Raw genomic sequence first — 20,976 nt, forward strand, 5'->3', positions numbered from 1 at the left:
CAATGGTGTAAGCTACACCAGCCAACACAAACTGAATAGGAATTGCCAGATGGCCTTGAATTCAAGGCAGAAGCGGGATTAACTCGACATCCAATTTAACCACTTATTTAATGCCACCAAAAAGAGCCAAATTTGTTTGTCCTATTTTCAGAGAGAAGTGAAGACCAACCTTGCTGTGATCGTAATATGCAATTCTGTGTCATCCACAAAGAAAAAATGCTTCTCTGAATCCAAGGTAACTTCAAAACTTGGCAAAACTAGAAAAGGGACACCAAGAGAAAGAACATTTACTCCAGTGGACAAACTCGCGCATCTCCAGCTGACTGAGCAGCGGAACGGACATGCACGTCGACATCTTATCAAGTCATCAGCTTTCACCCAACATCTTTACAATAAATAGGGCAAAAATAGCAACTACCCCTATTTACATCAGCCTTTAACCTGCCAAAATGCCTCCTTTGAATCACAAGAATATAATCAAGCAAATATTGGTGTTGAGCCAGGTAAGGTCAGAATAAACAAAATACTAGAGATGCTCAGTAAATTAGGGACCTTTCCCCTTGCTCCAGTTTGAGTGAAAGATTATACTGGACAATGCAGATTTTACTTCCTGAACACTTTTGGTTGTACTCTATGGAATTTGGGCTCATGAAAATTACCTGAAAACTTTCCTATTACGTTCTGTTATTTAGATATAACCCATCTTTGTGAATTCCTGTCATATTTTAAGTCTACTTCAAGCATACAAAACCATGAAGTGAAACTCAATTTTCAGCATTCGAACTTGGACTTCTTGGTGCAGTCAATGACGAACATGGTGAAAGGTTTCACCAGGACATTGCAACCATGGAAAAGCGTGATCAGGGCAACTGGAATCCATCGCTGCTGGTCGACAATTGTTGGACACTAACATGAGAGACATTGGATGTAGAAAATTATTTTTAGGTCAGTTGAACTAATGCAATGTGTCAATATCATTATGCGATTAAACATGCTAAATTCAATAAAAGTCAATTTAATGTTTCTCCAACTTCCTATGTGATGCAGCAGATCTGAACTCATCTTCATATTCAGCTTGAAGTAATTATCATAATCCCCAATTATTTTTCAGGAGGCAAACCTTTTTAAAACATATGTTGTCTAGTGTTATCAACCTGAAATATTGTTTATTTCTCCATAATTGCTGCCTGATCTGATGTGCATTTGGGTTATATTTCAGATTTCCAGCATCAAGTGATAGATTGTAAAAGGTGAATTGAAGCTTCGTCAAAGAGTTGGATGTAAAGGGTGCCCCAGACGATAACATTGAAAGGATTATGGAAGGAAGTCCAGAGCCTAGAGTTTTTTTGATTTGAAGAACTGACCATGAATGGTGGGGCAATTCTATTCAACAAACCTTAAGAAACCAGTACTGGAGGAATGTGGCGATCTCAAAGGTGGTCAGAACTGGAGATGATTACAGAGCAAAGAAGGGATGAAACCAAGGTGATATTTCAAATTAAAATTTTTAAATTTAGGTTTAGACAAATACAGCATGGTAACGGGTGAGTTTGTGCCACCCAATTAACCTACACCCCCCCCAGTATGTTTTAAAAGGCTCCCGGGCAAAACCCACGCAGACAGAGGGAGAACGTACAAGCTCCTTATAAACAGCTTGGGATTCGAACCCCAGTCAGATCACTGGTGCATAATAGTCTTGCGCTGACCATTACATCAACCCAGTGAGTCATGTGATGGCATATCAAAATTACACAATAGATTGGGAACAGCGGGTTGATGTGTGAATGGAATAATGCAATTTGAGGTACTTGCCCCAAAGGCTAGATCTCCTGCTATCAAGAATGTAGAGTCTAAATTGTCCTTAAAGGTATGCCAAAATATTGTTGGTTAGGGCTATGTTTCTGTCATGGGAATAACTGGGAAATTCAGTTGTGTCCCAGGGCCACATTGGAAAATACACACTGAATCCAAGGCCACATTAGTGAAGGAAGAGAACTCCTGGTATTGAGCCCTTGTGAGAAATGATGGGTGACGAGATCTGGGCCATGGTGTAAGAGAAGGTTACTGTCTGGAAATCAGGATCTATGGAGGGTTTGTGGTGAGGGATTGCCATCTGCGCACGTATAACTTTTTGGTGCTTGAACCCAGCTGTGTGGAAAGAAGGGAGTGAAACATAGAAGTCTGCAGATGCTGAGATTGGAGTAAAAACACAGAAATGCTGGAGGAACCCAGCAGGTCTCGTGGCATCCATAGGAGGTAAAGATATACTACTGACATTTCAGGCCTAGGCATAAGCAAAAAGCAGGCAGGCATCTTAGTTAAAGTTGAGGGAGAGAAAGGGGGAAGAATGGGTGGGGAGGGGGGTGCTGTCCAGACCAACAGGAACAAAGGTGTCAACTGGATATGATGAGAAAAGGTGAGAATAGATTTTGGATTTCAAAGGTGAAAAGAGAGAGGGGGAGTGGGAGGGGGGGGAAGAGGGGGGGAGAGGGGGGAGAGAGGGGAGAGAGGGGGGAGAGAGGGGGAGAGAGGGGGAGAGAGGGGGGGAGAGGAGGGGAGAGGGTGGGAGAGGGGGGAGAGGGGGGGAGAGGGGGGGAGAGGGGGGGAGAGGAGGGGAGAGGGTGGGAGAGGGGGGAGAGGGGGGAGAGGGGGGGAGAGGGGGGGAGGGGGGGGAGAGGAGGGGAGAGGGGGGGAGAGGGGGGGGAGAAGGGGGAGAGGGGGGGAGAGGGGTGGAGAGGGGGGGAGAGGGGGGGAGAGGAGGGGAGAAGGGGGGAGAGGGGGAGAGGGGGGAGAGGGAAAACAGGCAAATACCTTCAACCAAAATACTTGCTTTGGGATCCAATTGACAATGGACAAATCAAGATGGAAGCAAGATATCTTGTTATAGCTTTCATGTCAGTTATAATATTTCTATCAGAAGAAGCAATTCTTTTGCTTTAATTTCGTTCACGATAGTTTACAACAAAGATCAACTTTTCTTACCATATTCCTTCACCTCAAATTGAGAAGTAAAATTTACATCAGGAGCATTGTTATAACTTGCAATAATCTTCCACATTCCAATACTGAAAAATATATCCAATAAATTACTTAGCATTATAAAAAGAAATATTGCACATAAAACAGGTAACATTCTTTTTTTTTAAAATATTATTTGTTAGTTTAAAGGCACATAAAGATAATTCAAAACAATACAAATACATGTGGCATATAAAAAGAAAAATAAGAAATCCCCCCATATACCACCCCCTCCCCCTTCAAAGAAGTAAAAAGAAAAAGAGTAAGAACGGGGAAAGAGACCTTCAACAGGGGCACCTATTACATTAAAAGCCTCTTATAATCTGCTGAAAGCATAAGAAGGAAAAGTCAGAGCTTCATTTTAATATTAACACCCATATTTTGTAATTAAGGGCTCTGTATTTTCCAAAATATATAATATTTGTACCTTCAATTAATTTTCTCAAGAGCTATACAACTCTGCACTTCAGCAAACCATCTTTCTATACCCAAATCTTTATCAGACTTCCAAGTTATGGCAATACATTTTCTTGCTATTGCTAAAGCTATGTGAATGAACTTCTTTTGGTACATATTAAATTTCAACTTAGTTCAGTATTCTTAATATCACCCAATAAAAATAACATTGGATCCTGTGAGAATTTAATCCCTAATATTAATTCCACTAATTTTCCCATTTCTAAACAAAAAGGTTTAACCTTGGGACAGTGCCAAGTAGAATGCAACCAGGAAATAATCTTGATGGATTTCTCTCTCCTCATTATTATACCCAATTACTGTGGGATATTCTTAATGGTGCAAGTTAATTGGATCATACAAGTCTGAAACATACTGGGATTATTGGACACAGTAACTTCATGTTACAGAGTGCAACTCAGCTTTAGAATTAAAGCACAGGGTTATTTTAACTAAGGGTATCACTTCGACCTGAAATGCACTGGAAATGGGCAAATCTTAACTAGCTTCTTGGAAAACAAATTAGCTATTGGAACCAAGTTTAGTGTGAATTCTTACATTCCAGAAGATGGTGTGGTGGTGGAAGAGGCAGAACCATGTCGAGCCGGGGGGTGGGGGCACTTTAATCTTCACAGTAGATCGCACTTATGCTTCATCTAGTTTGCTTTGATCGAATGCCCGAGGGAGGGCAGGCAGGGATCAGGCTGTGGCCTGACTGAGTAAAGATACCCAAATATTGGCTTGACGATCAGTGTTACAGATGGCAGCAATTTCGTCTAGATTGCCTCCATCAACTGCATAGGATTACAACTCTTATCCCATCCTTTGGACGTTTCACACCCCTACGACCCCCCCCCCCCCCACCTACTCTGAATCTCAAAGCAATCAGATCTCCTGTCATTCTTTCAAATTCCAATAAACACAAGCCCAAGTTGTCCAACCATAATCTCTAATAAAAATTGATACATACTTTACAATCACTGGTATTTTAAAGATATTTCTAGAAATTCCGGTAGCATGTTTGATAAAGATTTCTCTCCGTTCAATTACAATATCTTGTGGATTCTGAAAGTAGAATTAGTTATATCAAAGTATTAATTATACCATGCCTGAAATCACAGCATAGGGAGGCTGTCAAAGTCAATATATTGTGAAGCCCTTTGGAAGCAGGGGTCAGTGGCCCTCAAGGTCCAAGGTTTTGTCATCTTAAACATGCACCCAGTTACCTACAAGCTTCTGCCTTTACAAATCTTAAAAAGAAAATCAGCTGTGAAGGGCGAGGAGGGAAGACAGGAATGAAGCAGCAGAGACCATCTCCAACACTCATGTTAGCGTTCAAGATACTGATGTACGGACATACGGAATACAAGCAGGAACTGAGCATGCGGAAATGTTACACTCACTCACACCACCTCACTCACCACCATTCAGGGCCAAAAACAGTCCTTCCACGTGAAACAACGCTCCACTTGTGAAACTGCAGGGGTCATCTACTACATTCGCTGCTCCCATTGTGGTCTCCTCTGCATTGGACAGACTGGATGCAGAAAGGGAGGTTGCTTCTTTGAGAACCTTCAGTGCATCAGGTGAAACTCATTTCAATTCCCTGCTCCATTTCTATATGTTTGTCCATGGTCTCATGAACACCCAAAGATTGGAGGAACAACACCTCATATATTTTTCTGGACACCCTCCAACCAGTTGGCATTGACATCAACTCGTCTGGTTTCCATTAGATGCCCCCTCAGTCTCTCTCTGTCCCTATCACTTTTTCTCTCTCTCTCCCTCCCTCCCTTTTCCCTCCATCTCCTTTCCTCCAGTTCTGCCTTCCCAAAGCCACCGCTCCCTTAATCAATTACCACCTTTTCTCTCCTGCCCCCTACCCATGTCCAATTATGGTCTTGCCTGTTGGTCCTCCCCAACCTTTTAATTCAGGCTGTCTGCTTTTTTACCTCATGCCTTGATGAAAGGCTCAGGCCCCACACATTGGTTTTATATTTTTACTTCCTATGAAACCTGCTGGGTTCCTCCATCATTTTGGTATTTTACTGCCATCATGGCATCTGTAGACTTTTACGTTTCTTTCATGTGACCTATTGAGCCTGATGTGTCCATCAATAAGATTGTGGTTGACTTCAATTTGCTTTCTTTACCAATCACTGAACCCTGTATTCAAAATATCTCTCTACTTTAGTCTTGAATATACTTTGTGGTAGAAAACTCCTAGGATTACAGTCCACTGGGAAAACCTCAATCCTACATAGCTAACTTTTACCTGGAGATCATGTGCTTCATTTTAATTGATTCCAAAATCTTGAAAGTATCATAAAGTTAAGCTCTGTTGGAATATTGTATTCTTTGATGACATCACTTCTTAATCTTCTGATGTTCACCCTAATCTACTCAATATTCCATCATAAGAACATAAATAGGAGCAGGAGTCAGCCATCCAGCCCGTCCAGCCTTCTACGCCATTCAATGAGATCATACGTAAAACACAGGAGTCTGTGGACACCGTGGTTAAGTGAAAAAAACACACAAATGCTAGGCAAATTTAGCAGGTCAAACAGGGCCTTGATGTAGCAAAGGTAAAGGTACATCACCAGCGTTTTGGGCTTGAGCCTTCATCAAGGTGTGGGGGAACATGAGAGATACAGATGGGGAGTAGTGAGAGAGAATCCCACAGAACTCCTTGCAGAGAGCAAAAGCAAATTTCTTCAAGGTAGGCATCCCTTGGAAGCCTTTCACAGAAATGTTGTGGTAATCAGAGGTAAAACTCTGGCTGGCTCATTTCCAGCTACCTGCCTTTTCCCTGTGTCCCTCAACTTCCCCTGACTATGCACAAACCTGTCCAATCTTGTAATGAATACGTTTACTGAAGTCGCCTTCACTGTTTCCATGAGCAGAGAATTCCACCCTTTGGGAAAAGCAGTTCCTTCCTCCTTAGCTCCGTCCTAATCTTGAGGCTAGTGCTCATCTCACCTACCAGGGGTAACATATCGGCGCTAAGGTGGCGCTACAACTCCCAGGAAGTATCCAACCGGCCATGTGACATCAGTGCGTGATGACATAGCACGTGTTGAGCACATGATTCTGGCTTTTAAAAGGTTGTGCGGGTGATGAAGAGTAAATCCGTTTGATTCACTCTAGAAATGCCTTGTGTGATTATTTTGTCGTGTCCCACTGCGCTTCCAGTGGCCACAATAAAACTTACTTACCTCTATCTTATCTATTCCCTTCATAATTCTGGACGTTTCCACAAGATACCCTCTCATTCTTCCGAATTCCAGTGAGTTGAGTCCCAAATGATTCAATCTCTCCTCATAGGCTCATCTCTGGAATCGATCTAGTGAACCTCCTCTATATTACCTCCAAGGCCAGAATATACTTCCTCAAGTAAGGAGACCAGAACTGCAACAGGATCCAGATGCAGCCTTACCAGTACCTTGTACGGTTACTGCATATCCTCCCTGCTCCTCAGTTCAATCTATCTAGCAGTGAAGGCCAGCATTCCATTCGCATTCCCAATAGCCTGAAGCACCTGCTTTTGTGGTTCATGCGCTCAGCACTCCCAAATAATCATTTGATCTACAATTTTTCCTTCCAAAGTAAATAATGTCACATTTTCTGATATTCTACTCCATTTGCCAGCTCCTTGCCCATTCACTTAACCTATATCTATTACTGTTGGGTGTTCACCAGCCACCAACTATAGTGAATTAAATTTACCTGTTTATTCATCGCTGTTATCTCTTTTGGTGGGAGCGGTCAGTGCCTGTAAATGCCCCCCCTTGGTGCTGACCCTGTTCTGGCTTCCTGCTCTATCCAGATTTATTGCTGACTCCTGAAATCTATCTGTTCTTTATCTCCTCTCCTTCAACCTTCTGCATTAAACCCTTCCCATCCCCCATCCTGATATCTCCATGCACTTCTGGGCCATATTTTGTTTGATATCTCTGCCTTAAAGACTCCAGGGTTGTTGTGATCCTTTTGAAAATCTGGCATTGAGTGACTGGAAATGTCTCCTTTCATTTTTCATTCCTCCAACTCCAGCCTGAACAATTCCTTTATGGAGTCATGACACACATTTTCCCTCAAATGGATGCTACCTGGCCAGGTGAGATCCACCCCCCACCCACCCACCACCCCAAATTCTCTTTGTTCATTGAAATTTTCTGCAGGTTTTGTGTTTCTCCTTGACAAATGGTGAGAAACTGCAAATCTCGAAGCACTTTAGTGGTGGAAAGATGTTATTTTTCTCTGTGTTACGGAACAAGCATCTTACCACGAACTCAACGACGGTTGATCCTTTGCTTGGCTTCAGGTCATTGTCCACTGAGAGCAAGCGATAGAGCACTAGGGTAAAAGAAAAGAACAACATAGTAATGAATTTGCATCCCTCAAGAAGACAGCCAACATCATAAAGAACTCCCATCGCCCACTTCTCGCTGCTAATTCCAGGCAAAAGGTACAGAAGCCTGAAAACCAGCACCTTGAGACTTTCTATCCACTGTCTCCAGAGTATCTTGTTTAACACTTCTAGGTTCAAGAACAGTTTCTTTCCATCAGCTATCAGGCTCTTGAACCTCCCCCTTGTTGCACTAAAAAGAACCTGCTCTGACACCTGAAAAGGACTGCGTCAGTTTTATTGCTCCAGAATAATTATCTATTTATTGTCTCTTTTTAATCAATTAGAATCATCAAACCATCAAACAGAGGCGTGGTTAGTACAATGCTATTACAGCGCCAGAAACCCAGCTTCGAATCTGACGCTGTCTGTGAGGAGTTTGTACGTACTCCCACCCTTTAAAACAATATGAAGCATTGAGCAGCACAGTTTCATGGGCCGCAAGAGGCTGTTACTAATGCTGTATGCCTAAAATTTATAAATTTTAAATTTTTAAAAAAATAATTTAAAAGCCCTTTTAATCTGTGCTGAACTATTATTCTGTCTATTTTCACTTACCTGCACTGGATTATATACTTCCATACCCCTCCCATCCATGTACCTGCCTAAATTTTTCTTTAACATCAAATTGGAGCCGGCATTTACCAATTCACCTGGCAGCCCATTCCACACTCCCACCAGCCTCTGCGTGAGGAAGTTCCCCTTTAAACATTTGCCTTAAAAGCCTGGTTGTATTTATTCAATCTATAACCATCATCATTTTACTGCAGCAACTATTTTTTTTAAAGGAGCACCTCTTATGTGGAAATGTGTCTGATGAAAACTGGGGGATGCAGTAGGTTAGAGAGCCTCTTGTCTCTACAAACATAGTCCAGAATGAAGAAATGAACATTTATTCCTGAAGTAGAGTGTTCATCTCCATGAGTTTGGGATCTCGCAAACCTCGTGATAATTTATTCAGGGTCTGGTTTAATCTTTCGATTTATTTTCAACTTCACTTGGGAAACAGTCTCCCAATGTCCAATGCTGACCTAGATATTCCTCACGATGCCTGCTGTCCTTCCGATGGGAAGTTGAAGCCATTTGAGAAAGCTAAACAGACGATTCTCCACAGCCCCTTATACATCTCTTCCAAGGATCTCTGACAGAATTAACAGCCAGTTAATAGTTTTTCCTTCTCATTATAAACACTGTTAAAATGCGTCCAATTTCATAAACTCTCATAACGTGAAAATGAAAAGATCATCATAAAAAGTTAAAGAGGGACATATATTAGCTGGAAGATCAGGCTGAATTCTCCTCAATTCCTCTGATCTTCTGCAAAACAGTGTCACGGAACCTGTAAAGATCCATGAATGCACTTCTACAAGTTGAGGTCTCCTTATGACTGCCTAGTTTTATTCTTTTAGACATGTTTCTTATTCAAGTGCTATTAGAAGGAAGACAACCCCGGCTCAATACAAAGCTAAAATAATTTCTGATCAATCACCTCTTTTGATTTCTTCATAAAAAGAAAGAATGGTATATAGATGGAGATTTAATTCATTGTTATTTTTAAAAAGAAAATTTCTGTAATTATATGAGAAATTCATGAATTTTTACAAATTAATTCTAAATTGACCAATAATAAATTCATATGGGAGGCTTTAAAAGCTTATTTAATAGGTCAAATAATAAGTTATTCAGGAAAAATTAAAAAGGAATGTTATGGAATTAGATAATTTGGAAAAAGATTTACAAAAAATGTTTGTGAGGAAAAAAGGAAAAATTTAATTAAGAGATTATATTGGAATTCAATAAAAACAATGGAGAAATTAATTGAAAAATCTAAACAGAAATATTATGAATTGGGAGAAAGATCTCGAAGTTTTAGCATGGCAATTAAAGACAGAACAAACTTCAAGAACTATAAATGTTATTAAAAAAAGATAAATATAAACCCTAAAAAATAAATGATTCTTTTAAGAATTTTCATTGAAATTTGTATACATCTCCAGTTGATAAAGATGAAGCTAAAATTAATTTTTTAATCTAAAATTAAAGTGACTAGATGAAATAATCAGAGTTGGAAAAATGTAGATGCATCTTTTATGATGAGGGAAGTTAATAATGCTCTTACTTCATTAACAAATGGAAAATCACCAGGGGAGGATGGTGGAGAAAATCACCAGAATTTTATAAGTAACAGAATCCCATTCTCTACTGGAAACTTTTTCAAATGCAATAATAATTGTAATACCTACAAAAGATAGAGATTTATTGAAAACAGAATCATATAGACCAATTTCATTGTTGAACGTTGACTATAAGATAATGGCAAGAATGGCGAGATACTTACCGGATTTAATAAATTCAGATCAATCAGGTTTTATTAAAAACTGACATTCAGCAGATTATATTGCTAGATTGATTCATTTAATAAATGTAGCTCAAAACAGAGGAATTGGCATTAGTATTAACTTTAGATGCTATAAAAGCTTTTGATAGATTAGAATGGAATTTTTTTTAACGTTTTAGAAAAATGTGGCTTTGGATCTATATTTATTGATGGTATTAAAACTTTTTATAAAAAGCCTTCTGCTAAGGTGGTAACTAATGGACAAATTTCTTCAACATTTTCATTGACTATGACAATGGTACATAGAAATGAATAAATGTTTTCCATTGGAAAAAATAACATATAATTTAAGAAATAACATCATAGTATTCGAAAAAATTTGGGAACCATACATGGAACACAACAGAGAAGTCCTACCACAGACCTCCACCGCCTAAATGACAGAAGGAGAAGAAGACAAAATGAACTAACCCAGTTAGAAGACACAAATTTCTTGTTTATTTTCATTGTGTGATGACATTGTTTAATGGGTTTAATGTATCATATAGGTTGAAAGTTGAGTGGGTGGGGAGGGGGGTGAAGGAGGGAGGGAAGGGAGGGGGGAAAAGGGGAAAAAATGACACTGTGTATATTCAAGAGGAAAATGTTTGTGTGTATTTTGGTTAGTATGGTTCATAGTGTGAAAAATAAAAAATAAAAAAAACATTTTCATTGACTAGATCAAGACAAGAATGTCTCCATCTCCTTTGTTGTTTATTTTAGCAACTGAACCTTCAGCAGAATTAATTAAATAAGATACTCATATTGAAGGTATTAAAGCTGGAAAAGAACATAAAATTATTTATTTTCAGATGATGTACTAATTAACATGACAAATCCAATAAATTCTTTAAGGCATTTATTGGTAAGATTGAAGAAATATGGTGAAATATCAGTTTATAAGATTAATTCTGATAAAAGTGAAATTTTGTCTTTAACAAATGGAGATTATACTAAATTTAAATGTTACTGTGATGACGCACATGTTTGCAGCTGAGAACTGGCCCCACTTATCATGTGCAATCGGCAGGGCAGCCATGGCAAGGATGGCATCATGGGACCATCTCTTCTGGTCCAGACCAGAAGGTCGCATACGCACTTGCATCATCAGGAGGCAAACGCTGGCACATTGGGGAGGGACTGAGGACAGACTTAAAGACTGAAGCATGGAATTCAAAATAATGCAGTTGCGATACTCGAGCTCAGAGCCTGTTGTCTCAGTCTCTCCATTGCGCTCGCTCACAACACACATTACAAAATTTAAATAGTCAGATGGTGTAATTAAATATTTAGGAATAAATATAGATAACAATCTAAATAATTTGTACGAATTAAATTATTTATCTTTATTTAGTAAATGATTTAGAAAGATGGAAAGATTTATCCATTACTTTAATAGGAAGAGTAACCTGTATTAAAATGAATATCTTTCCAAAAATTCAATATCTTTTTCAATGAATTCTATATGGGATTCCTCAAAAAATGTTTAAAGACTTAAATTTGATTGTTATTAAATTTTTATGGGAAGGTAAGTTGGCTCAAGTTAGTGTGGAAAAGTTTACATGGAAATATGAATTAGGAGGTTTACAATTAACTAATTTTCAAAATTATTATAAGACAGCTTGTAGTGGGGTTACTACTGTTATAGCTCGAGATATAATGGGTTATAGTTCGAGGTTGAAAGAAGAAGACTCGCACACCAAGGGAGTGTAATCGACACAGGTTTTATTGGGCTGCAGTTCTGCCTTTTATAGGAAACCAATCATGTCACCACTGAGGCATGGCTTGAGCGAGGCTGGCTGCTGATTGGCTATCCTGGATGCGCAGGCCCAGATATGGACATTCCTGTAATCCGTTGGCGGTGACTGATTGATTCGACCGCTATTCCTGTGGCCTATGGGAGCAGGCGTCTCATCCCACATGCTGTCTTCCTGACCATTGTGTTTGATGTCTGTTCGCTGTGTCTGCCCATGGAGTGGGCCGCTACACACTCGACTGAAACTTATGAATGGAATGTTTGATTCAGAAAAATCTTCAGCTTGGATTAGAGTCGAATTACATAATATAGGAGAAGATTCAAAGGAAGAGGTTATTTATAAATGGAATCCTAAATTATTAATGGGAACTAAAGGTTCATTTATTTTAAAGTAGTTCCTCTGTTTGCGCGAAAGCCGCACTGTGATTCTGGGAGAACATTCTTGGCGACACTAGGTATTATTCTACTTAGGAGAATCCTAGCGAAGATTTTGCCTGCAATGGAGAGCAGCGTGATTCCCCTGTAGTTTGAGCAGTCTGATTTCTCGCCTTTGTTTTTGTACAGGGTGATGAAGATGGCATCACGAAGGTCCTGAGGCAGCTTTCCCTGGTCCCAGCAGAGCTTGAAAAACTCATGCAGTTTGGCATGCAGAGTTTTGCCGCCAGCCTTCCAGACCGCTGGGGGGGCTTCCATCCATACCTGATTCTTTGCCACTTTTCAGTTGTTCAATTGCCTTATATGTCTCTTCCTGGGTGAGGACCTCATCCAGCTCTAGCCTTAGGGGCTGTTGAGGGAGCTGGAGCAGGGCGGATTCTTGGACTGAGCGGTTGGCACTGAAAAGAGATTGGAAGTGTTCTGACCATCGGTTGAGGATGGAGATCTTGTCGCTGAGGAGGACTTTGCCATCTGAGCTGTGCAGCGGGCTTTGGACTTGGGGTGAGGGGCCGTACACAGCCTTTAGAGCCTCGTAAAAACCCCTGAAGTCGCCAATGTCCGCGCTGAGTTGGGTTCGTTTGGCGAGGCTCGTCCACCACTCATTTTGGATCTCCCGGAGTTTGCGCTGAAGATGGCTGCATGCGCGACGGAAGGCTTGTTTCTTCTCTGGCCAGGACAGCTTTGCAAGGTGAGCCTGGTGGGCAGCTCGCTTCTGTGCCAGCAGCTCCTGGATTTCCTGGTTGTTTTCGTCGAACCAGTCCTTGTTTTTCCTGGAGGAGAAGCCTCACCAAAGCCTTCGACATCGTGAGCAGGTTAGGGCTTTGGCAAATAATAGAGCGCCTCTGATGCCCCCCAAAGTTCCTCAACATGGTTATCCAACTGCAGGAAAACCAACAAGGTCGGGTCAGATACAGCAATATCTCTGAACCCTTCTCCATTAACAATGGCGTGAAGCAAGGCTGCGTTCTCGCACCAACCCTCTTTTCAATCTTCTTCAGCATGGTGCTGAAACAAGCCATGAAAGACCTCAACAATGAAGACGCTGTTTACATCTGGTACCGCACGGATGGCAGTCTCTTCAATCTGAGGCGCCTGCAAGCTCACACCAAGACACAAGAGCAACTTGTCCGTGAACTACTCTTTGCAGACGATGCCGCTTTAGTTGCCCATTCAGAGCCAGCTCTTCAGCGCTTGACGTCCTGTTTTGCGGAAACTGCCAAAATGTTTGGCCTGGAAGACAGCCTGAAGAAAACTGAGGTCCTCCATCAGCCAGCTCCCCACCACGACTATCAGCCCCCCCACATCTCCATCGGGCACACAAAACTCAAAACGGTCAACCAGTTTACCTATCTCGGCTGCACCATTTCATCGGATGCAAGGATCGATAACGAGATAGACAACAGACTCGCCAAGGCAAATAGCGCCTTTGGAAGACTACACAAAAGAGTCTGGAAAAACAACCAACTGAAAAACCTCACCAAGATTAGCGTATACAGAACCGTTGTCATACCCACATTCCTGTTCGGCTCCGAATCATGGGTCCTCTACTGGCATCACCTACGGCTCCTAGAACGCTTCCACCAGCGTTGTCTCTGCTCCATCCTCAACATTCATTGGAGCGACTTCATCCCTAACATCGAAGTACTCGAGATGGCAGAGGCTGACAGCATCGAATCCACACTGCTGAAGATCCAACTGCGCTGGGTAGGTCACGTCTCCAGAATGGAGGACCATCGCCTTCCCAAGATCGTGTTCTATGGCGAGCTCTCCACTTGCCACCGAGACAGAGGTGCACCAAAGAAGAGGTACAAGGACTGCCTAAAGAAATCTCTTGGTGCCTGCCACACTGACCACTGCCAGTGGGCTGATCTCGCCTCAAACCGTGCATCTTGGCGCCTCACAGTTGGGCGAGCAGCAACCTCCTTTGAAGAAGACCGCAGAGCCCACCTCACTGACAAAAGACAAAGGAGGAAAAACCCAACATCCAACCCCAACCAACCAATTTTCCCTTGCAACCGCTGCAACCGTGTCTGCCTGTCCCGCATCGGACTTGTCAGCCACAAACGAGCCTGCAGCTGACATGGACATTTACCCCTCCATAAATCTTCGTCCGCGAAGCCAAGCCAAAGAAGATTTTAAAACATTTGCTAGAAACTTTGAATAAAGATGATTATGAAATAGGAAAAGGTTTAATTTCTCGTAAAATGCCTTTGTATCAAAATCAACTTGTTCCATTTTCTATGAATTATGAACATAAAAATTGGTTTCAAAGAGGAATTAAAATAGTAGTTGATTGCTTTGGTTAGTAAATTTGTTACTTTTCAAAGAATTAAAGAGAAGTTTAACATCCCAAATAATACACTTTTTACTTATTATCAAGTAAAATCATTTTTAATTTTAAAAAGTCAATTTAATTTTACCAAGATGGAATAAATTGGAAGTATTAATAACTATTGGAGATGTTAATAATTTTATTTCAAAAATGTATAGATTACTTCAGAAAAACACTCTGAAATTGGGAATTCAAAAATCAAGACTAAAATGAGAATCTGATTTGAACATTAAAATAGATGAAAATCATTGGAAATAGATATTTAAACAGAGTATTTATTAAAATTATTAATGTTAGGTATAGGTGTGTACAATACAATTTTTTTTACATCAATTATATTTAATATCTAAGAAGTTAATAAATTTAATTCAACATTATCAGATCTATGTTTTAGATGTAATAAAGAAGTAGGTTCTTGGATTTGTCCAAATGTATATACGTTTTGGTCTGAAAGTAAAACATTTTTGAATAAAGTATTAGGAGTTACACTCCCAATGGTATTTTTGTTAGAAGATATTAAAAATACTTTATTAAATTGGGATTAACCTTGTACCATATGGAATTCTTACAAATTGCTTTAGCGGTTTCAAAGAAATGTATTGCCACTACATGAAAGTTTAATGTAGATTTAGGGTTAGCGAGATGGCATGTAGAACTGTGTTCATGTATTCCACTTGAAAAAAATTACTTATAATTTACGCAAAAAATATCATTTCTTTTTGAAAATATGGAGCCCGTATACAAAAAGTGTTGGTTTAAAAATTTAAAGATCTCTCAATATCTGGTCTGTGTGGTGAACTTGTAGTCCACAATTAAATAAATTTATATTCAGAATTATATTTTTAGATTGACCTATTCCTATATTATCTACATATATATTCTCTCTTTTTATCTATCCTTTATTTTTTATTATTATTAGATTCGAAAGGGGAGGGTTAGAGAGGGAAGTTGGGAGGGTGGAAAATATTCACATAAATTGATATTTAGAGTACTTTTCGATGGGATTTAAAATTTTAAATAAAATATTTAAAGGAAAATGTCATCCTAAAGTTTTATTCTTAAATTGCTGCATTCATGCTTGAACTCATAAACATTTGTCGAAAAAAAGGAAGCGTGGTCCATGGCCGATACTGAAAGATAATCTCGAGATAAATCTTCAACATGACGTTCTTCACTTTGAAAGAACCTAACTTTATATATGGCACACCCAGTGAGTGTTTGTGAAGATCAGCATAGACTAGACTAGATCCTACATTAGTACAACAACACAAGCTCTACTAGAGGTTGAAGTGTGGTGCTGGGATATCACAGAGATATCAGCATTGTAAATGAATTGGATGTATATTGGTGGAGAATAACCCACTCCTAATGCCTGAGCACAAAAATCCACTCCGAAAATCTAATGCTTGCTGGAAAGATATTATCTATTGAGGCACTGTCATTAAAGGTCTCTTTTGGATGCAATGCTAATTTAACCGCAGTCTCTACTCTTGTAGATGGAAAAGATCCTTTTTTATTCTTTTATGGAAAGGCGATACTTTGTTAGATTTGAGATGTCGCCAAAGACTCTTGCAAATTTCTACAGGTGGAGACATCATTCTGACTAGTTGTGTAACTGATTGGTAACAAAACATAGAAACATAGAAGATAGGAGCAGGAGTAGGTCATTCGACCCTTCGAGCCTGCTCCGCCATTCAACGAGATCATGGCTGATCTTAAAGTTCAGTACCCCGTCCCCGCCTTCTCTCCGTAACCTTTAATACCCTTATACTGAAGAAATAGATCTAATTCCCTCTTAAATATATTTAATGAACCTGCCTCTACTGCCCTCTGTGGCAATGAATTCCACAGATTCACCACACTCTGGGTATAGAAATTCCTCCTCATCTCGGTCCTAAATGGTTTGCCTATTATCCTCAAACCATGGCCCCGGGTTCTGGATTTTCCCATCCTTGGAAACATCCCATCTGCATCCATTCTGTCCAGTCCTGCCAGAATTTTATATGTCTCTATGAGATCCCCTCTCAATCTTCTAAACTCCAGCGAGTACAATCCCAATTTGCGCAATCTTTCCTCATCAGTCATTCCTGCCATTCCAGGTATCAGCCTGGTGAATCGCCTCTGCACTCCCTCCATTGCAAGAACATCCTTCCTTAGATAAGGTGACCAAAACTGCACACAATACTCTAGGTGGGGTCTCACCAAGGCCCTGTACAGCTGCAGTAAGGTATCCTTGTTCCTATACTCAAACCCTCTTGATATGAAGGCCAACATACCATTTGCCTTTTTAACCGCCTGCTGTACCTGCATGCTTGCCTTCAGAGACTGGTGTACAAGTACCCCTAGGTCTCTCTGCACTTCCCCATCTCTTAATCTATTGCCATTCAAATAGTAATCTGCCCTCTGGTTTGTATTACCAAAGTGGATAACCTCACATTTATCCACATTGTAGTGCATTTGCCATGTATCTGCCCAGTCCCTCAATTTATCCAAATCACACTGGAGCTTCCTGACCCCCTCTTCCGTGCACACAACCCCTCCTAGCTTAGTGTCATCTGCATATTTGGAGATATTACATCCAATCCCCTCATCCAGATCATTAATGTAAATTGTGAACAGCTGGGGTCCCAGTACAGATCCCTGTGGCACCCCACTGGTTACCGCCTGCCACTCAGAAAACGAGCCATTTATCCCAACTCTCTGTCTTCTACCTACGGAGGTGCCAATGCACAGGAGAGGAAAGAACTGCAAAGGGTTGTGAACACGGTCAGCGCCAGTCTTCCCTCCATTAAGGACATCTACAAAGGGTGCTAGGAAGTCCTAATCAGAGTGACCCACAGTCACCAGGAGTGGGTGTTGCCATGGGAGCCATCCATTAACTAAAGGATTCACAAGATTGCCTTGTGACTTGAAGTCACCAGCTTGTGTAAATAGATTACGCCATTTTGTGTAAATGGTCTATGTCTTGAGAATCGGAGTAAAGAGCCCGGTGTTAAGGGAAACCTCGTGTCTGTCGTTTCATTACTCTGGGTAACCAAGAGTGGGAGTTCGGTTCCTCATTTAACATTTCTGGCCACGGTTACAACAAAGGGTTGTGAACTCGGTCAGCGCTAGTCTTCCCTCCATTAAGGACATCTACAAGAGATGTTGCCTTAAGAAATCAGTGCAACATGAAAGTCTGCAGACGCTGTGATTGTAGTTTAAAATACCCCACAGAAATGACGGGGGAGCTTAGTAGGTCATGCACCTCAATGATCTTAGTGTTTCTCCCAGCCCAATCACAAGCAATCTTATACACGGACAGTAGAGATATAGTCAGACTTGCCACTTTGTGCTGGGGTGTAGATCGGTTTGTCAGTCTGGATAAAAATGTGTCCTGTTTGTTGTGAAATAAGGATAACGCTCTCCAGAGTAAAAGAGTTTGACATTACTCTCAAAGTTGCAAAGAGCTTTCCTTTGGATTTCCATGGAAGTTCCTCTGCAGGTATCTGGCAATCAAAAATAAAGAAACAGTCAGAAACTCAATGGGTGTGATTACTATATTATTCCCCCCTCCCCCCCATATATCTCACCTCAAAATTCAGGCCATTAATTATCCAGAAGGCACAAAGATTCATCCTTGGATGAGTTGTGTTAAATCCACCAAGGAGGTCCACTGCGCTTCATTATATATTTCAATGCAATTGATTTTTGGAAACCTGGCCCCAGTTCTGGAGCGGAGTCTTTAACACATGATCTGAAATATTTAAATTTGCTACCCTGCCCCTTGACTGGAATCTCCGGCCAGTCACTAAATTCCCCTCTGAAAGACGCGATTAGCCAAACATCAAATCTTGTTACACTGGAAGTCTGATTGGGGTGCTGCATACACATAAGAGGGTCCACCAGAAAATCTGTCCATAAGTAGCAAACCTTTATGCGTTATTTCTCTGAAGAGGCATCACAGTGGAGCAAATGAATGGAGTTAACCAAGAAAGTCTGCTGCATTAAACTACAATCACAGCATTTGTAAAGTGCTGAGAAACTCAGCAGGTCATGATGTCTGTGCCGAACATAATGCTCTACATTGGAGATTGGAGATTGCTTTGTTGAGCACCTCAGCTCTGTCCGCTACTAGTAGCATGGCCACGTGTTACATGTGGAGGAACATTGGCCCCCTTGCCTAGAGCATTGTAGAGTGCGGAGGATCACGTGACCCCCCCCCCCCACCGCCCCGGTCTGAAACTTGGTCAGAAATTGCATGACCTGCCAATCAAGGTTGGACTCCAGCTACCTATTAGTGCATATTTAAATGATTCAGCACCAGACACCGAGCTCAGAACAGTACAAATAAAAATCAACACCTGCCACATTTGTCTCTCTCTGCTCCTTGGTCTTGATGACGAAAGTCAGGTCGCTTAACTGTGGACATTGCTGGAGGAGTCGTCGGTAAGGTGTGCCCTACACTTAGAGCGGGAACGTAGTATCGTTTGGCAGCGATTAGCACAGAGCCGCACCCAAGGCACAGGGATCAGGAGTGTCTGCTGAAGTCCCTGTCTGTACATGTGCGGGAGAGTGTGGTTGGGTAAACAGCCATTGATATCGAGGACCGTTGTAAGCCTGCTTACACCGTAATAGTTTGTTTCTCATATCGTGTAGAAGATAGGCAGCCACTGGTACGGAGTCCAACCTGGGTCTGGTGTGAATGTCTATACAGCTATTAAGCAGTAATCATGTATCATTTGACGTCTTCCCTGTTTGTTTCCCCAATGTTTAATAAAGTTACCTTTGATTATAACATGTGTCCAGACTCATCTCTCTGTGAACCCACCAAACCTCATACTTTCCCCAAACACAACACCAACCATTTCATGCCCCCATCCCATTCCCTTGCTGACATATCCGTCCAAGGTCTGCAAACCCTGCCAGAATGAGACCACCCATAAATTGGAGGAACAACACCTCATCTTCCGACTGGGCGCCCTCTAACCTGAAGACATTAGATTCGACTTCTCCGGTTTCTGTTAAACCATCCCCACCACTTCTTTCCCCCAGTTCGCTCGCTCTCCCTTTTCCTTCTGTATCCTTACAGTGCCAGCGATTGGAACCGGACCTTGGTTCGAATCCTACGCTGTCTGTAAGAAGTTTGTACTCCCCATGTCTGTGTGGGTTTCCTCCAGGGGCTCCAGTTTCATCCCGTCCTTCAAAATGTACCGGGGTTGTAGATTGAACAGCACAGACTCATTGGGCCGAATTGGCCTGTTTACAGTGCTGTATGTATAATTAAATTTTTTAAAATTTAAATAACCAATCAACACCTTTTGTCAGTCTGAACTCCTCCCCCGGCTAGTCTTCATTCAGATGCCTTCCTCTTTTTTTCTCTCTTACCTTGAAGAAGGGGTCAGGCCCAAAACATCAGTAATTTATCTTTACCTCCTGTGGATGCTCCGAGACCGGCTGAGTTCCTTGAGTACCTGTATTTCTGTGTGTTTTTAACCACAATACCAAAATAAACTGAATCCCCTGCCTGTACATGATCCAATTTTCAACTGCACCCCCCCCCCCCCCCACATATTCATGTGTCTATCTAACAAGCATCCACAACTACACTGACAGACTGTTCCAGGCCCCCACCACACTCTATGTGAAAAAGAATAGTGCATAATATCTCTTTTAAAGTTTCCCCCTTTCACCTTAAATGTATGTTCTCTGCTATTTGACATTTTTAACCTTGGGATAAGGGTTCCTCTTCATGTCTGATCCCATCAAGTTTTAACAAGCCTTATGGTTGGCACAAAACATTTATTGGATGCTACTGAACACACAAGGCACTACCTGTGCAAGTACGATGCTGTTAGATCCAAGTTTAATAGTGACCCAATGATGAGAAATTCAGTGGTGGTGGAGGTGGGGGGGGGGGGGGGGGGGGGGCGGGGGGTCAAGGCATTGAAAATGTTAGAAAATACAGTAAAACCCCTGGCATCTGGCCCCTATGGGGATTTATAGATGCCAGATAAATGGGATTGCCAGATGCTTGAGATTGAGTGTTGCATAGATTAGCAAACTGACTGCCAATTTAAAATTTTGGTATTTTTTACCAATTTATTTTCCGCGATTCTTCTTTTGCTTGAATTCTGGATAACGGGGATTTTACTGTAATTATGCAATTTCTCATTTGAATCGTGACCTGGCAGACGTCTTCGCAACTCTTAACC

At 41.2% G+C, this 20,976-nt stretch overlaps 1 protein-coding gene across 1 annotated transcript in view; it reads right to left on the reverse strand.

Annotated features, from left to right (window-relative positions):
• LOC138758431 (complement C3-like) overlaps positions 1-20,976 on the reverse strand; it is a 145,306-nt gene that overhangs the window by 117,737 nt on the left and 6,593 nt on the right. The window contains exons 3-7 of the mRNA XM_069927340.1: positions 18,108-18,270; positions 7,760-7,830; positions 4,445-4,539; positions 2,983-3,065; positions 170-257 (exon numbers count right to left, since the gene is read on the reverse strand). Coding sequence (XP_069783441.1) covers positions 170-257; positions 2,983-3,065; positions 4,445-4,539; positions 7,760-7,830; positions 18,108-18,270 — 500 coding nt within the window. The remainder of the gene's footprint in view (positions 1-169; positions 258-2,982; positions 3,066-4,444; positions 4,540-7,759; positions 7,831-18,107; positions 18,271-20,976) is intronic.

Source organism: Narcine bancroftii, chromosome 3, assembly GCF_036971445.1.
Source record: "Narcine bancroftii isolate sNarBan1 chromosome 3, sNarBan1.hap1, whole genome shotgun sequence".
Taxonomy (NCBI): Eukaryota; Metazoa; Chordata; class Chondrichthyes; order Torpediniformes; family Narcinidae; genus Narcine; species Narcine bancroftii.